At 41.4% G+C, this 27,321-nt stretch overlaps 2 protein-coding genes across 3 annotated transcripts in view; one reads left to right on the plus strand and one right to left on the minus strand.

Annotated features, from left to right (window-relative positions):
• Positions 1-19,405, minus strand: part of LOC308101505 (myelin-oligodendrocyte glycoprotein-like) — a gene marked incomplete at its 3' end in the record, with an annotated part of 154,495 nt that extends 135,090 nt beyond the window's left edge. The window contains exon 1 of the mRNA XM_080450924.1: positions 19,347-19,405. Coding sequence (XP_080307050.1) covers positions 19,347-19,392 — 46 coding nt within the window. The 5' untranslated portion in view covers positions 19,393-19,405. The remainder of the gene's footprint in view (positions 1-19,346) is intronic.
• Positions 19,406-20,696: 1,291 nt separating this feature from the next.
• LOC308101676 (uncharacterized protein) lies at positions 20,697-25,938 on the plus strand. 2 transcript variants are annotated; one of them, XM_080451119.1, is made up of 6 exons: positions 20,697-20,813; positions 22,066-22,215; positions 22,437-22,559; positions 23,682-23,841; positions 24,505-24,635; positions 25,392-25,938. In XM_080451119.1, exons 1-6 carry the CDS (start codon positions 20,760-20,762, stop codon positions 25,890-25,892), a joined length of 1,119 nt encoding a protein of 372 aa, XP_080307245.1. In that variant the 5' UTR covers positions 20,697-20,759; the 3' UTR covers positions 25,893-25,938. The 2 variants fall into 2 exon arrangements, with proteins under 2 accessions (XP_080307245.1, XP_080307246.1); XM_080451120.1 differs by having other exon boundaries at positions 23,685-23,841.
• Positions 25,939-27,321: the final 1,383 nt, after the last annotated feature.

Here is a 27,321-nt window from a genome sequence, read left to right on the forward strand (position 1 = left end):
TTATGCTCTCTACCCGGTGAACCACAGGGGGAACCCAGACCTTTTGACAGAAATAAAAATAAAATATATAAATGGTGTATTTATATATATTTTTCCAAAGCGCATGTGCCTTACATTCACACACACATTCACACACACATTCACACACACATTCACACACACATTCACACACCGACAGCAGAGCCGGAACCATGCAAGGCACCAACCTGCTAATCAGGAGCAATTAGGGGCTAATTCGGCACTAACTGTGGGGGAGCCCGGGATCGAACTGGGAACCCTCTGGTTCCTAAGCCACTGCCCCCCCCCGCCCCCCCCCCCTGACTTGACCCCACCCCCAACTCATCTGCCAAGTCTGGTCCAAGTTGGATTAAAACTGTCTGAGTGTATTTCTGTGACAGACAGACAGACAGACAGACAGACAGACAGACAGACAGACAGACAGACAGACAGACAGACAGACAGACAGACAGACAGACAGACACTGGCTAATGCAATTCACCTGCTCTGCTGGGAGTGGGTAAAATGTTTTAATTGCAATTTACAGACATTTTTGCATTTGGCATTTGCCCTGTAAACCATTACATTTGCAATAGCGAATCCGCACTTAACCCATTAAGACCCGTGGCCCGTTCTAAAGGGTTGGGCCTGAGGCCGATTCAAAAAAATATATAAAGAATAAAAAAAATCTCAAAATATGTTGTTCCAAGGGACCTCCAGAAGAAAACATTTGAGTTACAAATGTTCGCTTTAAAAATATATATATTCAAAGATTTGCACACGTTTTCACGATTTTTCAAAAATCTACAAGCTCTTGAGCTTGTAGATCTGCTATTTTTTGAATAGCCAAAGAAATCTAAAATGACACGGTCTGCGTTCCCGGTCTTAATGGGTTAAAGAACAACACATCATTTATAAGGAGGCAGAATGTAGTGTAATCAGTGGTGGAAAAAGTACTCAAATTCTTTACTTAAGTAAAAGTACCAATACTGCAATATAAAAAATACTCTGTTACAAGTAAAAGTCCACAATTCAAAATGTACTTGAGTAAAAGTACAGAAGTATTGGCATCAAAATGTACTTAAAGTACCAAAAGTAAAAGTACTAAAATGTTTAAAAATAGCAGATCTACAAGCTCACAACGCGTCGCATCGCCACGCGTTGTGAGCTTGTAGATCGGCTATTTTCAAATAGCCTAGGTATAAAATAGGGCTAAAGTGGTTAATGTATGTTTTATAACATCATAATTTATATCTGCAAAGTAACTAGTAACTAAAGTTTTCAAATAATTGTAGTGGAGTAAAAGTACAATATTTGCCTCTGAGATGTAGTGGAGTAGAAGTAAAAGTATTGGAAATTGGAAATACTCAAGTAAAGTACTAATATCTCAAAATTGTACTTAAGTACAGTACTTAAGTAAATGTACTTAGCTACTTTACACCACTGAGTGTAATCACAGTGAACACAGTCTCTAGTTCATATTTGGAAGAGAAGTTTTGAACACACCCAGTGTTCACACTCGGATGACCTGTGTGATTGTCTGTCCCAGTCCATTTCACTGGACAGAATACATAAACAGCAGTAAAGCATAATTTATTCTCATCATCAGCGTTTTTTGGGACAGAGCCTCAATTTTCCAGCTTTGATTGATTAGACATCGGACTAAAATAAAAAAGGAAAAGCAAAACATGTTAATGCTGTGCAACAACACGCAGCGATCGCAAAACCCAACAAAGAAAACACCTTTTGGAAAAACAAGTTTCTAGTGCAGAGATGTTCTAGTCACACATCAGAATGTGTTATATTCAAACTCTTGGTTCCATTTTTAGGAATGTTTTATCTAACCTGCTGAAAACATTTACAGGACAATCGAACATTTTTATACATTTGTTGATATACATAACTCCACCTCCCTCTGTGTGGATCCAATGGAGTTAGCTGGTTTTATAAGAAGTGCTTTTTGATACTTTTCATTGGTTCAATATTTCTTTTTACCACCACACACATAAAAGGTGTTCAATAGCACTGATTTATGGGGGAAAAAAATGCAAAAGCTTGTAGATCAGCTATTTTCAAATGGCTGATGTGTTTAGTAGTATCATGAATTCATGGTTCGGGGCCGATGTGTTTCGCAGCTGCTGTCCAAGTCCATCGAGCAGCTACGTCAGCCCAACGCACACCTGCAGGAGTCCGAGGAGGAGGAGGAGGGGCAGCACGAGCAGGAGGAAGGGGCGCCGATGCTGCTGCAGCTGCAGCTGCAGCAGCAGCAGCAGCTGCTCCAGCTCCAGCAGCTCCAGCTCCAGCAGCAGCTACACAGGGAGCTGAGCATGCAGGACAGGCTGCCCCCCGGTGGCGTCATCCGGAAGCACACCCTCAGCAGCAGCTGCAGCAGCAGTGCCAGCGGCTCCAACGGCGAGCTCAACTGCTCCGGCCTGGTCGTCAAGGTCAAGGAGGAGCCGCCCGACAGCGAGGACGAGGCCCTGGCGTCCGCTCAGAGCCTGGAGATGACGGAGCAGCAGAGCGCCTACCTCCACCAGGTCAAAGGGCGTCTGGTGATAAGAGCCATGATCTAGAGCTCCCAGAGAGAGAGAGAGAGAGACGGACTGGGACGACTTCACACACTCTCTAACATTCTGCAGATAGTACTGACGGCACGAGTGCACGTCACACACACGCACACACGCACACACACACACACACACACACACACACACACACACACAGCTCGTGGACCCCCCATTTGAAAAGATATGTCAGGGACCCCCCACAAGAGAAGATGTGTACGTCTCTAGCAGTGATTCTCAACCAGTTTGACATGCATTACGGCTACGGACCTCCATTGAATGGCATATCTATCTCTGGGACCCCAATTTATATTGTGAAATCAATGTTAACCCTTTAAGACCTGAGGCCATTCTTAAAAATGTTTTCTAAATCCAAACAGATTTTTGAAAAAAATCCTCAAAATATTTTTTCCACGATTTTTCAAAAATAGCAGATCTACAAGCTCATATCGCGGCACTCGGTGCCGCGATATGAGCTTGTATATCTGCTATTTTTGAATAGCCAAAGACATCTAAAGTGACACAGATGCGGTCCAGGTATCAATGGGTTAATGTAACTCTGAGAGTGTGCAATGGAACCACACTCTCAGAGTTACACACCCAGAAGGGTCCATTTGGTTCCTAACTATCTTATCATTTAGCTGGGGACCCCCTGGAACCCCCTGAAGGACCCCTGGGGGTCCCCGGACCCCACTTTGAGAACCACTGCTATAGAGCCACGGGTCCCAGCGCACGTTTCTATTACTATACTCGTGAGGACGGCAACATTTTAAGACGGCATTGAAAATAGCTGAAAAACAGCCGAAAAGTAGCAGATCTAAAAGCTTTTAGATCTGCTATGTTCTCTTGAATTCTACTATACTTGTGTGGGGACATCTGGCCCTCACAAGTATAGTAACCAACACACACACACACACACACACACACACACACACACACACACACACACACACACACACACACACACACACACACACACACACACACACACACACACACACACACACACACACAGAGTAGTCTCCCTGCCACGAGATGTGAACCTTTCTCACTCGAAACCGCAGGCCGTCGCGCCTCCTCCTCCTCCCCCCGCGACCTTGCGACCCCCCCCCCCCTCCCCACCACCACCACCAAGGACTGTTCTCGTTTGTGAACTTTGTGAAGTGATGATCTCTCTGTAAAGTATGTTTCATTGTCGTGTATATAATATATAAAAGGAAAAAAAAAGAATTTAGACCATTTTTTTGTTCTTTCTAAAGAGCTGCTTTGGTTGTCTTTGAGTCCAACGTGGACAGAAGGTTTCAGTGTACATACTATACCGTGGATTCTTCTTAGGCACCTGAGATGATTTCTTAAAAGAGTGTGGGGGGGGGGGGGGGAGAGTTGGAATGTGTGTGTGTGTGTGTGTGTGTGTGTGTGTGTGTGTGTACAGCTTTGAAGAGTCGACTCGCGTTCCCGTTGTGTGCGTTTGGTCCCCCCCTCTCTCTCTCTCTGCCACAAAAGATATCCGAATGCCGTTTGCAACCGCGAGACGATGGCGAGGGCCGCGTTTCACATTCTCATGACGTTTTTTTTTCCCCCCGAAAGATCTGTGGATGATGACGTTCTGTGTGTTGGACCGGTCTCAGAAGAGGGGGGAAAAAATGAAGTCAATATTGAGCGTATTTCACGTCTGTTCGAGAGAGCGAGAGAGAGAGAGAGAGAGAGAGAGAGATAAGAGAATGTATACTTATAAGTCCTAAGCAGGAGACTCTCCCCTGTGATTGGTGGGTTGGTTCTAACACTGGCAGAGACACTGCCCCGATTGGAACGTACTGTGAGCCCCTCCTCCGGTTCAGATCTCAAATCCGAGGGACGCAGCAACACTACATGTGTGGCGCTTGGCTGTGTGAGCATCTATATGACACATCACCCCAAAGTCTCTCTGTCTGGCTGCTCCCATGAGCCATGGTCCCATGAGCCATGGTCCCATGAGCCATGGTCCCAGCACCACAATCCTATAGAGCAGTGCTTCTCAAACCTTTTCATGTCAAGGACCCCCAAATTGACACTTACTAGCTCACGGACCCCCATTTGAAAATATATGCCAGGGACCCCCATAAGAGAAGATGTTTTACTGCTCTAGCAGTGATTGCCAAACATTTTAATTTCAAGGACCCCCCCAGTTTGACATGCATTAGGGCTACGGACCCCCAGTTAATGGCATTTCTATCTCTGGGACCCCAATTTATATTGTAAAATCAATGTTAATTTAACTCTGAGATTGTACAAACGGGTCCATTTGGTTCCATTTGTACAGAGTTACAGACCCATAAGGGTCCATTTGGTTCCTAACTATCTGTCATTTCGCTGGGGACCCCCTGGAGCTCCCTCAAGGACCCCCGGGCCCCCACTTAGAGAACCACTGCTATAGAGCCAGGAGTCCCAGCACCAGGGACCCCCGGTGCCAGAGTCCCAGAAACCCAGGGGTCCCCCAGGTGTGAAGCTGAGCTTCTCCTCCCTCCCTCCCTCCCTCCCTCCGGGTCCAAATCAAAGCTCAGCCAGCTTTCAGCAGAAGAGTCAGAAGGAGAGAGAGAGAGGGAGAGAGAGAGAGAGAGAGAGAGAGAGAGAGAGAGAGCTGGGCAGGAAATGCCTTTTGGAAGCCAGGAGTGGGAGTGATTCATGTGTGCAGGAATGTTGGGAGAGGAGAGGAGAGGAGGGTTGGAGGAGGACAAGAGGCCAGGCTCCACAATTGATTTACTGTCAAGGAGAAATTACAAAGTGAGTGGAGACCCCCCCCCCCCCCCCCCCCCCATTTTACTTTCTTTCTTTTTTTTCTTTAAAGGGAATCACTTCCTTTGTATTCCCAGTGACATGCTGACCTCCACACGCAGGTCTGATGTTACTTCTATTCAAAAACAACAAAAGCAAACAAACACACAAAAAAACAACAACAAACACCACCACAGCAAAACAATAAGTGCAAACCCTGGATGGGACCTGGTCGCTTTTTTGTTTTCATTTTCAAGAAAGTTTATCTTTTAACCACTTAAGCCCCATTTTATACTCCGGCTACCCAAAACCCCATTTTGCAACGATTTGAAAAATCTTGTTTTGAAAATCTTTGGACGTTTTTTGAAAATCTTGAAAACATGTTTTGCCTATAACCACACACGCCCCAACAACCCCCCCCCCCCCCCCACCCCTTCAAAGTGCCCATTTGCAACATGTATAGTCTGTCTTAAAAAAAAAGTGGTTTTAATCAACATGTATTGTATAGCTGTTTCATTTGTACTTGTCTGCTTATTGTAACAAAACTGAAGAAAAAAAAAATCAATCGAAACAAAAACGAAAAACAAGCGTCCTGGAGGCGGGAGGGTTCTGTGTTTGGATTCCCCGCCGCGTGCGTCTGCTGTACGTTCAAGATTGTCCAGTTTTCAATGTGTTTTAGTGTAAAAGTAATCAGCCCCAATCAGAACAATGTGAGCCTTGTTCTGCTCGCTCTTTTTTTTGATTTGGCTGTAATGAGAACCCCTTCGCAGCCAGCGGGGGTCCCTGACTGTGGTCTGTGGTGGACCACCTGACTGTGGTCTGTGGTGGACCACCTGACTGTGGTTCTGTTCATATAGCAGTTTGCATTTCTTCTCCTCTCTGCCTTGTGTGACAAAAGTTTCTTCTTCTTTTTTTTTTTTTAAATAAAGTTCATTCCCCTATGATGTTTGAGCGTACAACTTTTTTTTAATATGTATAAATAGCAGTGGTGTAAAGTAACTAAGTACATTTACTCAAGTACTGTACTTAAGTACAATTGTGAGGTACTTTTACTTTTTTTGGGAGTATTTCCAATGTTCTGTACTTTTACTTCTACTCCACTACATCTCAGAGGCAGATATTGTACTTTTACTCCACTACAATTATTTGAAAACTTTAGTTACTAGTTACTTTACAGATATAAATTATTACATTATATAACATACAACCACTTTAGCCCTATTTTATACCTAGGCTATTTGAAAATATCAGATCTATAAACTCACAACGCGTCGCATCGCGGCGCGTTGTGAGCTTGTAGATCTGCTATTTTCAAACATGTTTGTACTTTTACTTTTGGTACTTTAAGTACATTTTGATACCAATACTTCTGTACTTTTACTCAAGTAAAATGTTGAATTCCAGACTTGCACTTGTAACAGAGTACTTTTACATTGCAGTATTGATACTTTTACTTAAGTAAAACATTTGAGTAGCCTACTGTTTCCACCACTGTGTATAACTAGGATCTTCTGGCTTTTGTAACACACAAAAAAACACACAGTTGGGAAAAGTGTTCACATAAAGCACACGTTTAATTCTATAAAAGTTGATCCAGGGGGGAAAGGGAAAAAAACTTTAGTTTTTAACCATGCTTAACCATTAGCCAAGGCTGCTTTTCCCACACTAAAGCTTCATTTTCAGGGGATATATGTAACCCTTTAAAGTGGGCTTAAGAGCCTTCCCAAACATGTCTTTGATGTGAGCATGCGAGGCTCCTTGTGGCAGCGTTAGAGCGCTCTGAGATAAGGTGGGCTCTCTGAGGGGAGTGTGATATATGACTTACGCCAATACCTTCAAACTGAGCTTAGAGGCAATTTCACAGCAAAGCGCATAGCTCCTGGGACCCGGGGTGATATAAACCTCCACTCCATGATGACACCGTAGGAATGTTCTAGCTTTTTTTCACTTTTAGTATCACTGTTGTTGCAGCCAGGTTCACGAAAGCCCAGGAAAAAAATAGGCCAGTAGCCTAGTTCTCAAACTTTTGCGTGCCAATAAGGACCCAAATTGATATATATTTGGCTCACGGAACCCCCGTCTGAAAATGTTTTGTGCCAGGGAGTAGGGACCCTCAGAAGAGAAGATTTGTGTTAAAGGATTTCAAAATGATTCAACATTTTCCAAACATTTTAGATCTTTTTTCAAACATTTAAAAAAAAACAGCAGATCTACAAGCTGTGAGCTTGTAGATCTGCTGTTTTTGAAGAGCCAACATATGAACGGATAAAGTGGCTAAAATGATCGTGATGCTATATTAACTACTTTAGCTGGGGACCCCTTGGAACCAGGACTTTGAATTGCGGACTTTTACTTGTAACAGTGTATTTCTAGATTGCAGTATTGATAATTTTACTTAAGTAAAAACTGTGAGTACTTTATCCGCCACTGGATATAAGTGTTATTGGGTGGTCTTCTTACACATGACCCCCCCCCCCCCCCCCGGCGGCCACACAGAGCCAGTAGTAAGAGCAAATAAAGCCTTTTTTGTCCGGGGCAGTGGTGGAAAGTAACTGAGTACATTTACTTAAGTACTGTACTTAAGTACAATGTTGAGGTATTTGTATTACTTGAGTATTTCCAATTTCCAATACTTTTACTTCTACTCCACTACATCTCAGAGGCAAAATTGTACTTTTACTCCACTACATTTACTTGAAAACTTTAGTTACTAGTTACTTTTCAGATGTAAATTATGATATAATGAAACATACATTAACCACTTTAAACCTATTTTTAAAATAGCCGATCTACAAGCTCACAATGCGTCGCATCGCGACGCTTGTAGATCTGCTATTTTCAAATATTTAGTACTTTTACTTTTGGTACTTTAAGTACATGTTGATGCCAATAATTTTGTACTTTTACTCAAGTACATTTTTTATTCTGGACTTTTACTTACGTAACAGAGTATTTTTATATTGCAGTATTGGTACTTTTACTTAAGTAAATAATTTGATTACTTTTTCCACCACTGGTCCGGGGCAGGGAAGCCCATAGATATATATAAAGGCTAGATGGCTCAAGGGGGCGTCGCAAGAGTAGCTCAACCGCAGCCATCTTGCAACAGTCATTCATAACATTATGTCTATGGTCCATGTACTTTGAAATAACCATAGCGTGCTAAATTTTCATCCGATTTTCAAACGGTTTGGTGCGTTGTAAACACCAAATATGTAGTTATGATACTGCATACTTATAATTATAATCATGTTTTTTGTTCCGGTCTATGGAGGCAAAGACTAATTTATAAATCCAGCCATTAACAAGTCCAATCAGACAGATATCTGAACAGAGAGACAGGACCTATGGTAGACACCAGACAGGACATTATGGACAGAGTGGGACAGGACAGAATCGTGTAAAGTAACTAAGTACATTTACTCAAGTACTGTACTTAAGAACACACTCACCGCCAAAGGGGAGAATTCTCCCCTTTTCAGTCAATGGTCTGAACCGCCAAAGGGGAGAATTCTCCCCTTTTAATTATTTTCTTTTATTCTGTTTTTGAATTCCTAAAAAGTTTCTCTAATTTTTGAGTATAAATGTATAACCCTAACCCTAACGAATTAATAAATAAAAAAAATAAAAATAAAAATAAATCCATTCACTTCAATGTTAAAAAATAAACGGACAAATAATTCACATTGTTTCTATAAAAAAATGATAAAAACCCTGGCAGTGGGTGATTTTATTATGAAAAAACTTTGGCGGTGAATATTAAGTACAATGTTGAGGTACTTTTACTTTAGTGGAGTATTTCCAATTTCCAATACTTTTACTTCTACTCCACTACATCTCGGAGGCAAATATTGTACTTTTACTCCACTACAATTATTTGAAAACTTTAGTTACCAGTTACTTTGCAGATATAAATTATTATATTGTAAAACATATGTTAACTACTTTAGCCCTATTTTATACCTACGCTATATGACAACAGCGGATCTACAAGCTCACAACGTTGTGAGCTTGTAGATCTGCTATTTTCAAATGTTTTAGCACTTTCACTTTTGGTACTTTAAGTACATTTTGATACCAATACTTTTGTACTTTTACTCAAGTAAATTTTGAATTTCTGACTTTTGCTCGTAACAGAGTACTTCTACATAGCAGTATTAATACTTTTATAAAGGTAGGGTAAGCGATTTGCAATTATTCAAATAATTGCCTACTCATTGCTATAGAGTGTTTGTTCAGTAAAAGGAGTCTCCCATGGTCTCTCCAGCTCTTTGTTAAACAGAAAATGCTTTTTCAGTGCTCTCTCCTGATTGGCTTAAATGTTGTCACCTACCTGAAAATGTACTATATTCTCTTTTACTCAAGAGCTGGAGAGACCCCTGTGACTGAACAAACACTCTGTAGCAATGATTACTATCAGAATATAGTACTTTAACCTTTTGAACAAAAACTTCTTCCACCACTGACAGAATCCATGGTGGACGGGGGGTGCACACATGTCATAATTCAGTACTGTATCTTCTGTCATATCTGTTTGGCTACATTGGTATCATTAGGTCATTTCTTTTAGCAGATACAGCCAAAAAACTAAAAGAAAAAAAGATTAGATTTGTCATGTGTATTTTGGGCACCTCTCCACCCTGCAGTGCAGAAGGGCAGGGCGTGCTCACCACTGAGTCAATATCAATTCAATATCCATTCCACAGCTCTCTGTTTGATGACAGGACAGCTCTTAAACCCGGAGGCTCTGTCTTCTCGGTTGAAAGAAAGAAAGGAAAAAAACTCATGTATGCCATAGCACTGTTTTTTCTGGCCAGAGAACAAAGCCAGGGTTTTTCGGCTTAAAAACCCCTTGGCCTCGCATGCGCATAGCACACGAACAGCGCCCGTTTATGAACATCTAAATACTGACACACTTCCCACTTTAAAACACTCTTGATTTAAGAGGTTTGTTTTTTCCCCCTCCAGTTGTTATGACAGCCTCTAAGCGCATTCTATGTCGTCTGATAGATTAGATAAGTAGCCTATTAAAACGGAAGATTGACTATAGAAGCGCCACTGCAACGCAGTGTTGGCGAATACGTTGTATACGGCCTTTGTCACGGGTTGCAGCATACATGGGAAACTGGCGGCCCGGGGGCCACATGCAGCCCCCACCTTCACTTAATGCGGCACGCAGGTTAATATCGGATAACTGATATATTATTGATTTCAGCTGTTACAATTCCAAACATGCAAACATGACCCGCTTTAATTACTTCAGTCTATATTAGTAGCTTAATGACTAGTATTACAATTCTATTGTCTTTTTTATGTCCAATGTATTTGTATTTAAGTTCATAAAGTTAACATAAGTATAACTAAATGCATTTGAAATGAAATACAAATGTTACTTTTCAAGATTCCAATTCAAAAATAGAAAAAACAAATCAGGATTCCAATTAAAAAATAGCAAAAAATAGCAGATCTACAAGCTCGAGCTTGTAGATCAGCTATTTTTGCTACTTTTGTGTGACATAGAATGGCGAAGTACGGCATTAATTTATGGAAAAAGTTAAAATACGGAGATAAGCGGTGTCTGTCCGACAGTATATGCAACGTGGCCCTCTGGAGTGAGTGTGGAAATATAGTGGCCCTCTACATCATCACAGTTGCCCACCCCTGTGTTGCAGCCTTGTGGTGAAGAGAATGAATGTTCGAAACATATCGAATGAATTAGGTCCATCGCAACAAACAATGGCAAACTATTTGTGCTTGTTACTATTTCACCTAGCCAGTGCACTAAGCAGGCTTAATGTGATATTGTTCGGCAAGGCTACTATGCTACATACTGTAGGCCCTTTTTCAGGCAGCCATATCGACATAGTTGTGTAATGTTACTTCCTTCAAAGGTGTTACCAATGATACTAATCACTTAAAGGAGGACTTCACCCATTTTCATATAATTGCTCCACACTAATACTTTATACTTTATTTGTTTATTTAGACAGGACAGAGCATATTAATGAACGTCACATGAACGTAAATACACCGGATTTAGGCAAAGATGCTAATTTTCATCCGCAGTCCTCACACAAAACAGAAAAAAAAAAAACAATAACATCAGAAAACAGACAAACGGTGAAATACAATTACATTACATCACATAGCCTAAAAAAACCTAAAATATGATCACAGATGGTTGCAGCTTTGGTTTTCAAGCAACCATCTTTTCACATTGAATTTAAAAGATGGAAATGTAGCACAATCCCTTATATGTAGAGGAAGGCCATTCCATGCTACACAACCCTGTACTGAGAGGACATTTTGACCGAAGGTTGTTTGCCGGTGCGGCACTTCACAATCTCCTCGAGTGGTTGCTCTGGTACTGATTCCTCTTTCAGGCTTCCTTTTAATGAATTCCCTTGGGGGGGGCGGGCACAGACCCGCCCCCCTAATGCTCAATTTCTTTCTACTCTGTCTGTGTGGACACTTCAGAAGGCCGCCTACCAGTGACATTAGGCAGGTTTTTACATTTCAAATGTTATATTTTATTTATATTAACGCGAGAATAATGGCTTTCATTATAATATTCGAACTTTCCAGCATGCAGTTTCTATTTCATTAGCTTGGATTCCCCATTGAGGATGTCACTGGTAGGCGGGTTTCTGAACCGTCCACATCGCTCGTCTGAGACACAGACCGAGTAGACAAAAATGGTACCGTGTCATAATGAGCATTAGTGAGGACCAATTATATGAAGACGTCATGGTTGTAAATAGGTGAAGTCGTCCTTTAACCCTTCCATTGTGTTAGGGTCATTTTTGACCCGTTTTCAAGTTTAAATAGGTAAAAAGTACCCTTTACATTTCTTTATTGGAACGAGGCTTCATGATATCCTTTCATTCATTCATCATTTTTTTAAATCATTTTTTTCATTTTTTATGTAATGTACATACATACATACATGACATGGCATGACATTAAGCACAGTGTAGAAATACAATAACAATCTATTTAAAGGGTTAAGGGTTACAAAAAGACCCGCCCCCACCTGGCTCTGATTGGCCTACCGAACGCCCCCTTCTGTGACACACGCGGAAGCTTCAGGGAAGATTGCCTTCGCTAAAATGGCGCCCGAGATACCAATGCCTCAGAGCCGAAGGAGGCGTCTACCTTTATATGTCTATGATCTACAACTTCAAAATAAAAGTCAGACAGTCAGACAGACAGATAGATAGATATATAGATAATCAAGTGTCTTGCAGAAAACATTGGGCCATACTGCAAATATCTATAATACTGTATGTCTTATTTATTTTTAAGCTATCATTTCAAGAGAAGTTGTTTTTACCAGGTTGCCAAACCTGGTCTACATCTACACTTGCTAGTTGCTAGTGGTCACTTTTTCCTCATTGGCTGGTCCTTTTGTCCTTTTGTGTGACTTTTGCGAGACTTTTTCCTCATTGGCTGGTCATTTAGCCAATGAGGGCTCAATTTCCTCTCAGAATATGGGATCTAAAGACCTCTCAGAATATGGGCTCTAAAGACGACCCAAAATACTGTGTTCGGCCACTGTATGTATCTCTATGGTAAATGGCGCTGTTGCAGTGTGGTCGTCGCCACCAAACAAACTATTGACGCCGCCTCCAACAGCGACCCAGAAAAAACAAGACAACGCACACAAGCCCTTACTGAGGCACACAAACTGATTTAGCTCCGTTCATAAACTATTTACTATTTACTGCCATTTTGTCTGTTTTTGTTAGTCCGCGAGCGAAAGGGTACAGGACCACGGGTCCATTTGGTTCCTTGCGGGGACGCTGGAGAGTGTTATAATATGACTGAGTCATATCTTGTATGCTGGGTATGCTTATTTTTATAGTGTGAATTCATGGTTTTTAGGACCTTTTATTCAGGTCGATAGGGTATATTTCTGCACTGTTTGTTTTTATTCTTTTATGAATTATGCTGTCTCTTACTGGGAGAAACATAATTAAGGTTTCGAGGCCTTTCATTGAGATTTTAGGCTTTCTTCCGCCGTTTTTTCAGTTCTGGCCCAACCGTGTGGTCGCTTTTTACGAAACTCGGCAATATGGTAGAGGGCTATGCCAAACGGCGAAGACCCGAAACTCACAACCATTGGCCAAAGGGTGGCGCTGTAGCACTCAATTGAAATATGCCAACTTTGAACAGGTACAACTCATGCCCTGTTTGACCTACAGCCATGAAACTTCGATACACACATGCGTCTCCGCATGCCTAACAACTTTCAGATTTTGACCTCTGACCTTTAGATCTGGGTCAGTGACGTGACACACCAAAAAAAGTGTTTTTTAAAAACCTTTAAATAACAGGAATACAAATGATTTACTTTTGTTCTACTCACTCTCATCTTTATGGAAACATATTTTGTTTTTAGATATTTTATTGAAATCAGAGTTTATTCAGCATTTTGCTGTGCTTGTGCCTAAAATCGTCATATGGTGTGACATGACAATAATTGTTTATAAAATGAAAATGGAGTACACCTTTCTTAAGTTACTCCCTTTATCAAAGTCCTTTATCATAACTAACCTGTAATCCACTATAGTTTTGTGAAAATGTATTAAATCTGTATATTATTTTCGTAATCAACACTCAATCAACACTCAATGTTGTCGGCCTTTCAACATATTTTGTATTTATTGTGACAAAACTCTCTAAAATTACACAAATATTTGTGTAATTTTTATAATAATATTTTAAAATAATAATATTTGTGTATTTTTGTTTTCATCATTAATAAAGGTATGTTTTTTTCACTATTTGGAACGTCACACCAAATGATTTAGTGTCACACCGTATGATGATATCTTCATGTTTCAAAGGAAACTGTGTTTTAACCTACCTATTAGTGAGTACTGAACTTTACGGATTGATTAAACAATTACTTAGGAAAAACAGCAACAGGAAAATTGCTTTTACATTGAATAACATGGCCTTAATATCTCTGAACAGGATATTATTGTAGGGCTTTAACATGGGATAACAAGGAATTCAATATCCCCGAACAGGATACGATTGTGGAAACAAATAATCAGTTAGACTAACAGTTCAAGGTTAACAGTTCAAGGTTAGTTGTGCTTTATTTTATAGTTACAGTATTGTACGGCACAAAATATGTGGACGGTGGGCATCACAAACGTAATATGCCCATATATGGGGTGTCGTAACACAGCCTATACTGTATACTGTACACAGAGACAACTTTAAACTAGATTTATAGGCCATAGCAGCCTGACAACCTGATGTTGCAAAATAATAAGCAACCATACGCAGATGTACAAAGGCAAACAAGCTAGCGAGTGAGTCAACAATAATGCCTTTCTGTTTCTAATGAGCCGGTAATAGCTAGAAGGATGATGAGGATGTGCACAGGAATGGTACACACACCAAAGTCTTTATAGTGGTGCCGACCCACGGCAGAAGGATCTTCAAGAGACAATAAGGTGCATAGCCACACAAACTGGGAGCCAAAGTGCCAACATTTTATCAAAACCAACCTAACGGCAGTGGTAGAAAAAGGACTTGCGTTGTTTACTTAGTAAAAATATCAATTGATGCTGCAATACAAGTAAAAGTCTGGAAGTCAAAACATACTTGGAGGGAAAGTCCAAAAGTATTAGATTAGTATACATTTAGACTGTATTGTTGTACATCAGCCAGTCGTATTTATTGAGGGCAGCAAATCGGCTGCCTTGCTGCGGCTGTGATATGCCACAGACAACCTCATGCTCCTGGTACAAAATGCAATCACGCCTCTTTGGCCAGACAAAACCATTTTTCATTTTTCCACTTTGTTTCATGCAGTTTACGTCCATTCCTTCCTTATTAATGTCCACAATCTGCCCCACATATGGTTTCCCCTCATATTTTATAAGGACAAACTGTCCTTTTGTGTATTCATCTGAACTGGTGTCTGAATCCTCAATTCCATCTTGGGCCTCTCCAATTGATGCACTTGTGTACAGCACCTGAGTAGAAGACCTTCAGGAGGAGATATTCAAATGTTAGTGACACACTTAATTGTCTTCAGTTCAGTGATTGCAATATCTAGCTTCTACTCCATAACATTTTGTAAATATGTAGGGATTATACTACTAACTGGGTTTGGGGTTCTCTGGTGGGCGAGCTGAATGAACAGGAAGGCACCTCATCAGCAGAGCCACCATCACTAAAGTCAAAGAAAGACATTTATTTGTCAGGGAGATGTTTTTAGCAGCAAAATGTAATTGTACTAGCAGGTCCTCAAATTTGCCAAGTACGTTGTACTCACTGAGTTCCGGAGGCTGTTTTGGGCCTGCCGAGCTGGGAAGGGGGCACTTCCTCAGATGGGCCACCACTTAGTTAAGGAAGAGAAAGAATGAATGGATGCATTAAGTTACTTTATTGTCACTATACAGGTACAAGTACAGGTCTCAGGAAATTGGCAAAGGTAATCATTTAGTTACTTACTCATCACTTGTCTTGTCACCTGGCACCTCAGCCCGGGAGACTTGGTCAAACTGTAGTCTTCGCGGGTTGTGACAGGTGCAGATCTGAGGAAACTGGCAAAAACAACTCAGGTCTCTGTAAAATATCTTTCCTGGGGAGAAAGAAAGAACCTGGTGCGTAGTGCTGATCCCAGTCACTGGACGCACTGTCGGAGGGAGCATTTCATCCATGGTGGATATCTTCTCTTCCTCGATCCACATGACAGTGACAGTATCGGAGGACTTGTATAAATACTCATACAGATCCCTCGGTGTTTGTAGATCACTGCCTCCGAGGACATGCATGTCTGCCTTACGCTTCAGCACCCCTCCCACACCGTCAGGTGCGCCCTTTCCATGGGAACGCTCTGAAAAGTTCCAGGTGACCCTCTTGAATCCCCATGTATAAGGAATGCTGCTCATGAGGAAGCAGTTTGTGCGATTCCGGTACTGGATTGCTGGCCCATCACTGAGGACATGCAGGGTGTCAATTGCATTTTCTTGTCTTCCTCGGAAATCATCAATAACTGGCTTGATGTGTGCCCACACAGCACGCTCATCATGAAATGGTGGCATAGCACTGGGAGCTACTGACTGAGTAGGCAACTCCGGTATGCACTGTTGCCTGCTGCCTATTGCCACCAAAATGAAACGCCTGAATCTCAGTGTTTAGTTTACACGCATAGTTCTCCGAAAAGTCTATATGCAAGACCATTTCATTGGGTTGGATGTTCTCCTTGATGTGCCTGAACTGCTTCACCTGATGAAGCCAGTTGAGCTGATGACTTGCAATCACATTGAGCCTCTGGGTGAACACATCAGTGAGTTCTCCCACTGTCCCAGTCTTCTTTTTCTTCACCCAGTTCTTGTATGTTTTCTCTCCCACTACAACATCCTGCTTTTCCCATTGCTCCCATGTTGCAGTGTCAGCTGGGTTGTGTTCTTGCATGTTGGGCTCATCATAACAGCACTTTGCGCATACACGTTTCATGCATTTTGCATTTTCAGTATCACATGTGATAGCTGACAGCAGTGCTGACAAGCTTTTTGATGTGATCAAGCCTCTGCTTGAAAGAGCATCAATTAGGAGAGAGATGTTTGCATGTTCCCAGCACGCACATGTGTTGCGGTCACTGGACTTAGCCTCTGTGATGTAAAAAGGTTTATACCTTATGAATTGTCTGTAGGAGAGTTGGTGTTTTTTTCCACATTTTTGCATGTAGGCCTTATGAAGGTCTTTTAGTGAAGAAGTCAGCACTCGTCTTTGTCTTTTATCTTTCCTGCCAACAGTGTCCTTCTTTCCAGGAAGCAGGATGCTGTTTTCATCCAACAGCAGGAAGGCTTCCACTTGAGCTTTTTTCTCAGGTATCATTTTTTTCTTGGGTGGCAAGTGGTATTTTTCACTGGCAGTTTGTTTTCTTGCAGATTGTTTCTTAAATTTTTCAGCCCTCTTCTTTTCTTCGCTGAGCTTTCCCTGGAGTCTTTTGTTCTGCGACTTCAGTCTCTTTAGAGCTCTCTTCATCTGCAGCATCTGGTCTGGAGGTGCTAGTTTAGGATCTGAGACTGGACTTGGACCTGCACTGGACTTGGACCTGAGACTGGACTTGGACCTGGACTGGACTTGGACCTGGACATGACTTGTATCTGAGACCGGACTTGTATCAGATACAAGTCCAGTCTCAGATTCTGAGACTGGACTTGTATCTGAGACTGGACTTGTATCCGAGGCTGGACTTGGACCTGGGGCTGGACTTTGATCTGGGGCTGGACTTTGATCTGGGGCTGGACTTGGACCTGGGGCTGGACTTTGATCTGGGGCTGGACTTCGATCTGGGGCTGGATTTGGGTCAATCTCTCCATCATATATTGAGTTATCTGGGGATGGAGTCAAGTTCAGTAATTGTTCTAAATTCCTTCGTTTTGTTCTGTACTTTAGTTGGGCATTTCTCCATGACTCCCTCAGCTTCTCTCTCTGTGATGGCGGAAGAGTCTTTATTTTGAATTGTGGGATTTCTCCCTTATATTTCTTGTCTTGGTATCTGTTGAAAGGCAAAGAGAATAGTGTGAATATTTGAACAGTGGTGAGCCAATCATGCCAGCAAGTGTTCATTGCTGGCCTGAATCAATACATCATTATTACCCACCCATAGTCTAATCTCTTAATTTCATAACTACGTTCCTCTTAGTAGCACTGCTTACAGAGTTCTAGTCCACTGACATTTTAGCTATAATGTATTGCCATGTTTCAGTAAATCTGCTCCAAGGCCTTTTGAGTCAACAATGACCCTATCTCCATCAGACCTTCCTAATGGTCAGCAAATGGCAACAGATAGTTCTTGTTTACTTTTCCTTTCTGCGCCTCAGCAACTCCTCTCTCTTTGCTGGGTCTGAGTTCAGTTTCTCCCTGTATCTCCTTGTTCTCTCTGTACTTGCCATCTTCAAGCTGACAGAAGAACATGGAATGTATAGTTTAAGACAAAGAGAAAAAAATGTTTAGATTGAAACAGTATTTGAAAGTTTTTGTGAAGGGGTTCCCGGTCTGTCTGATGAATCTGAAATATCCCAGAATAAAACTAAATTAAACACAATTTATTGTGGATATAGATTGTATGTAAACATGTTTAAAACAAATGTTTAAATGGACAAAATAAACATGGGACTTTGTTATTTATCGTTATATCTGTACAAAAATACAGTTCATATCATATGGTGTGACAATCAAGTCATATGGCGTGACAGGCAGACATGTCACACCATTATGATGAAGTGTCACACCATATTACGTTTTCTGCATTTAGGCTAACCTTGAAGCTACTAGCTACACATTAGCATGCTAACAACATGCTAGCTATAACAATGCAACCTAGATTTACATGAAATTATGACCCTAAAATCTAATAACTTTAGCTTTTTTAATGAAAAAGGTGTCACACCAACAGACACCCGGAAGAGTCGCATTTGTCAGAGTTCCAACAACATGGTATTTCATGAAAAAGTTTAAATGATAACTCACCTCAGACACCTGTCATGCTGTTGTGTTGGGGAAGTGCTGTACAGCCTTACTGAAGAAGGACCTCTCTATCCCAAAGGGTGTCCAAACAATTTCTCTTGAAATTTCCCAAAATGGTGTCACACAATATGATTTTGGTTTGAGGGACAAAATCTTTTTGATCAGAACTTACTGAAAACATTATGCTTGGATTCTGAAAAGACTAGGCTCACAAATAGACATCTATATTATATGTATGGAATTTATTTAATAATTTTAGCAATTTATTTTCTTAGTTTTATTCAAGTTCCTACTTTGAGAAACAAGGCCGGGACGGTCACACCATATGAGTTTTACTATGTTTGGTTGAAAATTCTGAAGAAATGAGGAATGAGATGTTTTAATCTCGAGTATGTTCACATGAAGCATAATGTCCTGCACAATATTCAGAAGGTTTTTGACAAATATATTTTTTATTTATACATGTTTGACACTGAGGACAGCCAGGGACAGCATGTCACGTCACCCACCCATATATGTAATTTGTCCTACCTGTCACATATGTGTTGTAGCAGGAGGTCCATATGACCAGGAGCATGTTGAAATAAATCCACATGGGTGCGTCGGTGCGTTCGGAAATACAGCACTGAGCGCACTGGCCAATACAAACTAATAGGCGAGTGCGCTCCGGTGTGCAATATCCGAACGCACCCAAATGTAAACACTCCACTTTGGAGTGTTCTTCATGTTGTGTTGCCATGTCCGCTTATTATAAGCAACTTTGGGCTTGTTGTTCTGTAAAGTTGCTTGTAAATATTGGTAGTTGCGGGTTGCATTTTTTGGGGCTTGTATCTAAAGTGTAGTTGCTTATTTGGGCTTGTTTGTTTCTAAAGTGTAGTTGCTTATTTGGGCTTGTTTGTTTCTAAAGTGTAGAAAAAAGAAGAAAAAAATCTCCCCCCCCCCCAAATGTCAAATTGTCTTTAAACATGACATGAATCCATAGCAAACAGATAAATGGAGGCACAATGCACAATAACATGGTATGTTTATACATATTTTGTAGATAATTTGTATTTTGCTCACAATGCCTTGCATCACGAGGAATTGTGAGATTGTAGATCGTCTATTTTCAAATGGCCAAAATGTATATAAGGCTGAAGTGGTTAATGTATGTTTTGTAATAATAATCAAAATCTATATAAAGTAACTATGGGCTTGTTTGTTTCTAAAGTGTAGTTGCTTATTTGGGCTTGTTTGTTTCTAAAGTGTAGTTGCTATATGGGCTTGTTTGTTTCTTAAGTGTAGCCTAGTTGCTTATGGGCTTGTTTGTTTCTAAAGTGTATGCTTATTTGGGATTGTTTGTTTCTAAAGTGTAGTTGCTTATTTGGGCTTGTTTCTAAAGTGTAGTTGCTTATTTGGGCTTGTTTCTAAAGTGTAGTTGCTTATGGGCTTGTTTGTTTCAAAAGTTAGTTGCTTATGGGCTTGTTTGTTTCTACAGTGTAGTTGCTTATTTGGGCTTGTTTGTTTCTAAAGTGTAGTTGCTTATTTGGACTTGCTTCCTAATGTTTTAATTATTATTAAACCAGTGGTTCTCCAATATTTCAATTCCATCATGTCATGGACCCCCACATTAATATGTATTTGTCTGTGGGCCTGGACCCCCACGTGAAAATATTTTATGCCAGCTGGACCCCCTTTGTGTTGTTAAAATGTTTCAAAGATATTCCATTCGTTTTTCAAAATTTCTTCAAGATTTTTTTGAAAATAGCAGATCTAGAGCTGCTATTTTCAAATAACCAATGCAATGGATATGTTTTAAAACGGCGAGGGGCTCGCTTCTTTTGGGCTTGTTTTCATAGACCTGGTTGCTTGTGTTTCTCTCAAAACCTGGCAACACTCACTGCTTAGTGTAGAGACATAGACTGTACACAACGCTTGTTGAAGTGAAAACTGCAGATTAATGAGATGGACATGAGACAGAGAGTCCTCATGGAGCTGGGACACAGAGACAAGACAGAAGTGAGTCAAATAAACCTGACATCTTTGAATTCGTGAAAACTTGCGTACAATTAGTTCCACGGCGAAGTTGGTGGCTTGTTCTTTTTGACGAGTGCAGTCACAGTGGTGGAAAGGTTTCACCCTGACAGACAAATAATAATTGTTTGGTAAATCAATGTACATATTATTATTATTACGTCTCAGTCTCTCTCTCTGTCTCTCGCGGTCCGGGTCGAAATGTCAGGTCCAAGCGGGTCGAAAGCGGGTCGAATGGTCCGGGTCGAAGCGTCCTGGGTCGAAATCTCTGGTGACCGTGGAGAGTAGGCCTACTCAATTTTTTTGAACTTAATTAAAAGTATCAATACTGCAATGTAAAAAATACTCTGTTACAAGTAAAAGGCCAGAATTCAAAATGTACTTGAGTTAAAGTACAAAAGTATTGGTTTGAAAATGTACTTAAAGTACCAAAAGTAGAATAGAAAGTACTCATTATGCAGAATGTCCCATTTCACAAGTGTTCAAATGTACAATGCCATGCATTGTGAGCTTGTAGATCTGATATTTTCAAATGGTCTAAATGTATTTAGGGCTGAAGTGGTTAATCTATGTTTTGTAATAATAATCCAAATCTACAAAGTAACTATAGTAACTAAAGTTTTCAAATAATTGCACTGGAGTAAAAGTACAATATCTGCCTTTGAGATGTAGTGGAGTATGGACATGAGACAGAGAGTCCTCATGGAGCTGGGACACAGTAGTATCTTAATATGATTGGTCCTCACTTCATTCATTACAAGATGGCACAAATTCCCTCTTTGGTTGTGGGCTACGGGCAGTTCAGAAGCCTACATACCAATACCAATACCATAATGGACCACAATGGAAACAAGCCCCTATAGGGCTTTTTGTGTTATCCTTTTAACAATCATTGTAAACCGTACTTCTGTACAATCTGCAAACTGTTAATAAAGTAATCAATCAATCAATCAATCAATCAATACCAATGACATCGTTGATGAGGATTCCTAGATAATAGAAAATACTGCCTTTCTCCTCCTGGCAAGTTACTATGCTGAAATACAAGCCATTAAATGGTAAACTGCAACCTTCTGATCACGAGACAGCCTCTCTACCGGCCTCTCATCCTTAACCCTCATCTCCCTTTCTCTCTTTTCTGTCCCTCCCTTTGTCCATCACTGACCCCCCCCCCCCCCCCTCCCCATCATTCACTCTCCTCTCTTCTTCTTCCTCTCTCGCTCCTCCTCCTTGTCAGGTTCAGAATTTGGACATTCAGAACTGTCATTCCAGTAATGGGAACATTGAAGGAATAACAGAGGAGTTTATCAACCTGGAACAACTCAGTCTCATAAACGTCGGCCTGGTCAGCGTATCAAACATACCCAAGCTGGACAAGCTTAAGGAGGTAAAGAAAACAAACACACTCAGACTGACTGAGACACAAAACCACTCAACTCAGTATTTTTTTCAGAATCATTACTCATCATTATCTGATGATTATCTGTTACTGTCTTAATTGTAATGACCTGGGCAATTGTTGTTGATCTCTCTCTCTCTCTCTCTTTCTCTCTCTCTCTCTCTCTCTCTCACTTTCTCTCTTCTTTGTCTCTCTCCATTTCTCTCTAGTTGGAGTTGAGTGACAACAGGATATCAGGCGGTCTGGAGGTCCTGGCAGAGAGGCTGGTGAACCTAACGCACCTCAACCTCAGTGGGAACAAGTTCAAAGACATCAGCACCCTGGAGCCCCTGGTGAGTGGAGCTTAACCCTCTGTTGTTCTTCTCGGTTTTACTTTGTTATTTACATTTCACTTTCATTTAGTTACTCTAGAAGTCAACTTAGCAAACATCATCATCCAGAGTTCCTTTTCTAAAACTCCTAGATTTCATCTAGTCCTAGGGGATAAGGGGGGTACACTGATGTTGGCCTACAAAGCAACCAAAGGCATAACACCCCCTACCTTCAAAGCCTGATCCAACCCTACAACCCCTCCTGCTCACTCAGATCAGCTACGTGAAAGCTGTCTGAACCTTCCCTAACCTATTAAAACCGGGAAAGCAATGAGCATCTGTCATTTTAGATTTTAGCGTTGGCTATTAAAAAATAGCAGATCTACAAGCTCACAGCGCGTCACTTCGTGGCACACTGCGAGCTTGTACATCTCTGCTATTCCTGAACATTTTTGAAAAATCTTGAAAGTGTTTTTTTAACACAAAACTTCCACGGCACACACATATCACATATCATTGACTGGGTCCTTGGCACAAAGTTTGAGAACTACAGATTTTTTTGTAGAATCCACCTCAGGTCTTAATGGGTTAAAACAGCCGGGACAACGCTCCACACGTCTCAGTCTCTTCTCCCTCCTGGCTTCCAAACTGTGGAACAAACTCCCCATTGCTTTTAGAATTGCAGACTCCCAATAATCTGAAGACTCACCTCCTCAGACTCCACCTCAGCCCTTTGCACTTAACTCTCCCTGTACCCCTTCCTGCCACCTTCTGCTTCGCTGTTGAACACATCAATGATATGTTTATCAGTTCGCATTCGTTTGACCTATAATGCCACTTTTTAGTTGCTTCAATTGGAGTCTTGATGTAAAAATATCCATCTCCACATCTGATACGTTTCTCTTCTCGGACGTATTCCTCTTTTCTGTTTCATATAAGCTCTAGGGGGGGGGGGGGGGGGGGGCATCGTCTCTAAACCAGGAATATTTTTGGATGTACTGTAACAAAAAACGATTGTCTCTGTGTGGTTGTAGCCTAAAATTATACCTTTTACCCCGGTCAGTCAACACACTTTCCATTTATAAACACATCTTTCTTATGGGCTCTCTACCCTTCCTTCCCTTCCTCCCTCCCCACCAACAGAAGAAACTCCCCCAGCTTGAATCTCTGGAGCTGTTGAACTGTGAGGTGACCAACCTGCCTGACAACAGAGAGTCCATCTTCAAGCTCCTCCCACAGCTCACCTACCTGGACGGGTACGACAAGAACCACTGTGAAAGAGGGGATGATGACGACGATGAAGGTGAGAAAGAGGCATAATGCATATTTTGCCACACTATATTGCGGTTCAAAATCGACAAAGTGTGCCTTTAGCATTCCACTAAATCTTGGTATAATTCTATACGTCTTACGTGTGTTTTATATTATGTAGCAGTAGTGGCTCAGATGATCTGCCCGATGACCAAAAGCCTAATATATACCCCGGCCAAGGGGGAATTCCCCGGCCAAGGGGGAATTCCCCTTTAGGCTAGTGGTTAAGATGTTGGCTTTTCACGCGGGAGACCTGGGTTTGAAGTGTATGACCTGTTTATCAGACAATGAGAGTGAATGGAATCACTCTTAGCACAGAAGCAACAGATAAACACTTGGATATACTGTATCATGTCCAGCTGACTAAACAACCAAAGGTTCTACTAACATTTAGGGTGGCCGTAGCTTAGTGGGTAGAGAGGCTATCTGGTAATCAGACGGTCACTGGTTCACCTCCTGGCCCGCCCACTAATATTAAGTGGCCTTGAGCAAGACACTTGAACCCTAAGTGCTTCCCCCCCTGAACGCTCATCATAACCATCAGCTGGATGAAGCTGAAACAAAATGTCTACTATCAGATCCAAAAAAAATCACCTCTCTGTTGGATGTTTTAATATTGATTTAACATTGTTACATGTGTGTGTGTGTGTTCCAGAGGGAATGCAGTCTGGCAATGAGGACTTTGAAGAGGATGAAGATGATGATGGGAGTGGATTAGATGATCTGGGACCAGATGATGTGCAGCGCGTTCAGGAGCTGAGAGCTAAAGCTTTTGCAGATGCACAGGTATATCCATAGTCGCCTGTTATGTTGAAATATTTTCTGTGAATACCTACAGTACAACAAGCTGTTGAGCAATAACTGTTTTGTGTTTGTCTGTTTGTGATGCTCTGTGGCTTCTCTGTAAGTACAATATTTCAGTGTGTATGTACAGTCAAGAGAATAGACTACTGCACATACACATAGAAGAGTAATAGAATGCACAGCGGTGTAGATATATGTACATATACGGTAGATACATTAAGTTGACCTGGCAAGGTCGCTGCCTTGAAGCGTTGTAGCCAACTTATGCGAAGGCAGCGAACGCAACATTTTCTCATGTTGTCTTGTGGGTTGTTTTCTGGTATGTAGTTCCTTTCACTTACGTTGAAGTAGTTGGCGCGCTGAAATAAGAGTACAAGCCAAATAGATGCCAAGTTGGGCCAATACCCTTCCTTTCTATTGGCTGATGCCTGGTCAAAGTTCACCAATGTTGAACTCCATGCTTCAGACGCGTTGAAGGCGACAATAGGAAGCTCCACCCCTTTGCCCCATAGAATGGAAGTGAACGGGATGCTGATGCTTCTGAAATATGTGTGACCGCGCCCTTATACGTATTTGCACTTGGGTGTTGAGCACCAAAAACAGCAGATCTTCAAGCTCACAACGCCTCACGCTGCGATAAGTTGTGAGCTTGTAGATTCTCTATTTTCAGCCTTAAAGCTTGATTCAATTCTACTCAATAAAGAGATCTAATCATGTCCATGATCTATTGCCCAACAGGCCCGAATTGATGCCCTGAGCTTAGATCAGGCACGTCAGCTGCTGCAGCGCTCCCTGAGGAGCGACCCGAGCCTGATGTTTGATCTTCTCGAATCCACCTCATCCCATGGTCCTCCAGTCCCCCCAGTCCCAGGTAAACCCTGGTGGTGTATTTGCCAGCGTTGCAGGCCCATGCCCACGGATCTGGAAAACAAGTGCTGTGGCCAACAGCCTGACTCCTGTGTGTCCATTCGGCCGCACATGGACGCTTACGTTTTGGACGAGGGGGTCCTTCGCTTCGCCAGGTGGATGTGGAGCGAGGTCTTGGTGACGGGCGACGGTCCTCCAGAGCGAGGTGGGAGTCACAGGAAGTTTCGCCAGGCGGCGAACAGGCAGTTTCTCATGTGGCAGTATTCATCGGTGGCGGACAGGATCGTACCCAGCTGCTGTAAGTGGAGGATACGCGACCGCTACCCAGATCCATTCTCACAGTACAACGATGACGACAGCTATTATGCTTAGTATAATGTTGCTGTCGGGTGGAAACCTTGTACGTCCGAAACGTTCCTTTTTTATTATTTAAAAAACCTTTTGAAATGGTGAAAATAGCCGATCTACAAGCTCACAACGTGTCTTCATGTGTTGTGAGCTTGTAGATTGGCTATTCTCACCTCTTTTGTGTGACACTCTTGTATGATGAAGTAGGGCATTCATTTACGAACAAGAACAAATGACATAACTGTCAATTATGACGACAGTCTGAAAGCAAGGTGTTTCCTCGACCTCCACGGGAGGCGTTTTTTTTTGTGTCCAGCAGGCCGACCGTATAGCGATAGACAGACCCGGGCCGGTCTGTTCGAAACATGTAGATACAATGTTTCTGCCCGACAGCAACGATAAGTCATGTCATTTAGTCGGTACGGTAGTCATCATATTGGTGACGGCATTATCTGTACTAGTGCTATAGATCACTGTTTGTCAACATGGGGTCCTGGCTCCACCAGCGGTCCAAATGGACTCTTACAGGTCTGTAAGTAGCAACACTGAGGATTTTACAGTGTGGATTGGGGTCGCAGAGATAAAAAAAAAAAAAAAGATAGAAAGGGTTTCAAATGGGGGTCCGTGGCCTCATGCTCTGGGAATAGTGTTAGGTGGAATTTATGTGTGATTGATTTTGTTTGGTCATATTTGTTTGGTCAATTTACTTTGATATAATGTGTTTTGGGTTACACCATGTTCACTGACCGCTGCTATGAGCATTTCCACTTTGTGTTGAGTTGCTGTGTGTTGGCATGTTAATAGTTGTTGTTAAGGCTGTTTCTTTGAGTGAGAAACCACCAGACATAGACTCTGATGACAAACCAAATCAGTGTTGACAGTCATAAGGCCTAGATGAATAAATAGGTATTTATACACGCATAACAACATTTAGAAGTAGGAACCATGCACACGTCACCTTTTAAATAAAAAAAGTAAGAAAACCTTATCTTCTTGATTATTCGATAAACCTACATGAGCAAGATTAAGTCAGTCATTGGTTCTAAATGTTATTTTCAATTAATGTTCGGTTAATTGCCCAGCCCTACCTTCAAGCACCCCAAGCACACTGTGACCAATGTAACTACTATGTTCTCTTTGCTATTCCTTCTGTTATTGTTTGTTATAGCCAAAGAACCAAATAATTTGACTCTTTTGTACTTGCATAAAGACAATTAACATAATTTTGTGTTTTTGCTATCTGTGGTTATGCATCAGTCTTTTGACATAAAACCACTAATAACAATATTGAATCTTGAAAATAAACCTAATAAGGATTATTCTTCAAGGATAGTATGTGTTTATATTTATATTTTATAAAGTCAAGTCATCTTTATTTAGGCAATATAGCACACATTTAAAACAGATCCTAGGTGCTTTACAATTGAGACATAAACAACAATAACATAACAAA

Source organism: Gymnoscopelus braueri (assembly GCF_963280865.1).
Source record: "Gymnoscopelus braueri genome assembly, chromosome: 15".
NCBI lineage: Eukaryota > Metazoa > Chordata > Actinopteri > Myctophiformes > Myctophidae > Gymnoscopelus > Gymnoscopelus braueri.

What these genes read in the sequence shown, in the direction of transcription:
- LOC308101676 (XM_080451119.1), top strand. Translation starts at nt 20,760, where the DNA reads ATGGACATGAGACAGAGAGTCCTCATGGAGCTGGGACACAGAGACAAG. An exon ending in GACACAGAGACAAGACAGAA is followed by an intron (nt 20,814 to 22,065) that starts GTGAGTCAAATA and finishes CCTCCTTGTCAG; the next exon opens with GTTCAGAATTTGGACATTCA. An exon ending in AAGCTTTTGCAGATGCACAG is followed by an intron (nt 24,636 to 25,391) that starts GTATATCCATAG and finishes ATTGCCCAACAG; the next exon opens with GCCCGAATTGATGCCCTGAG.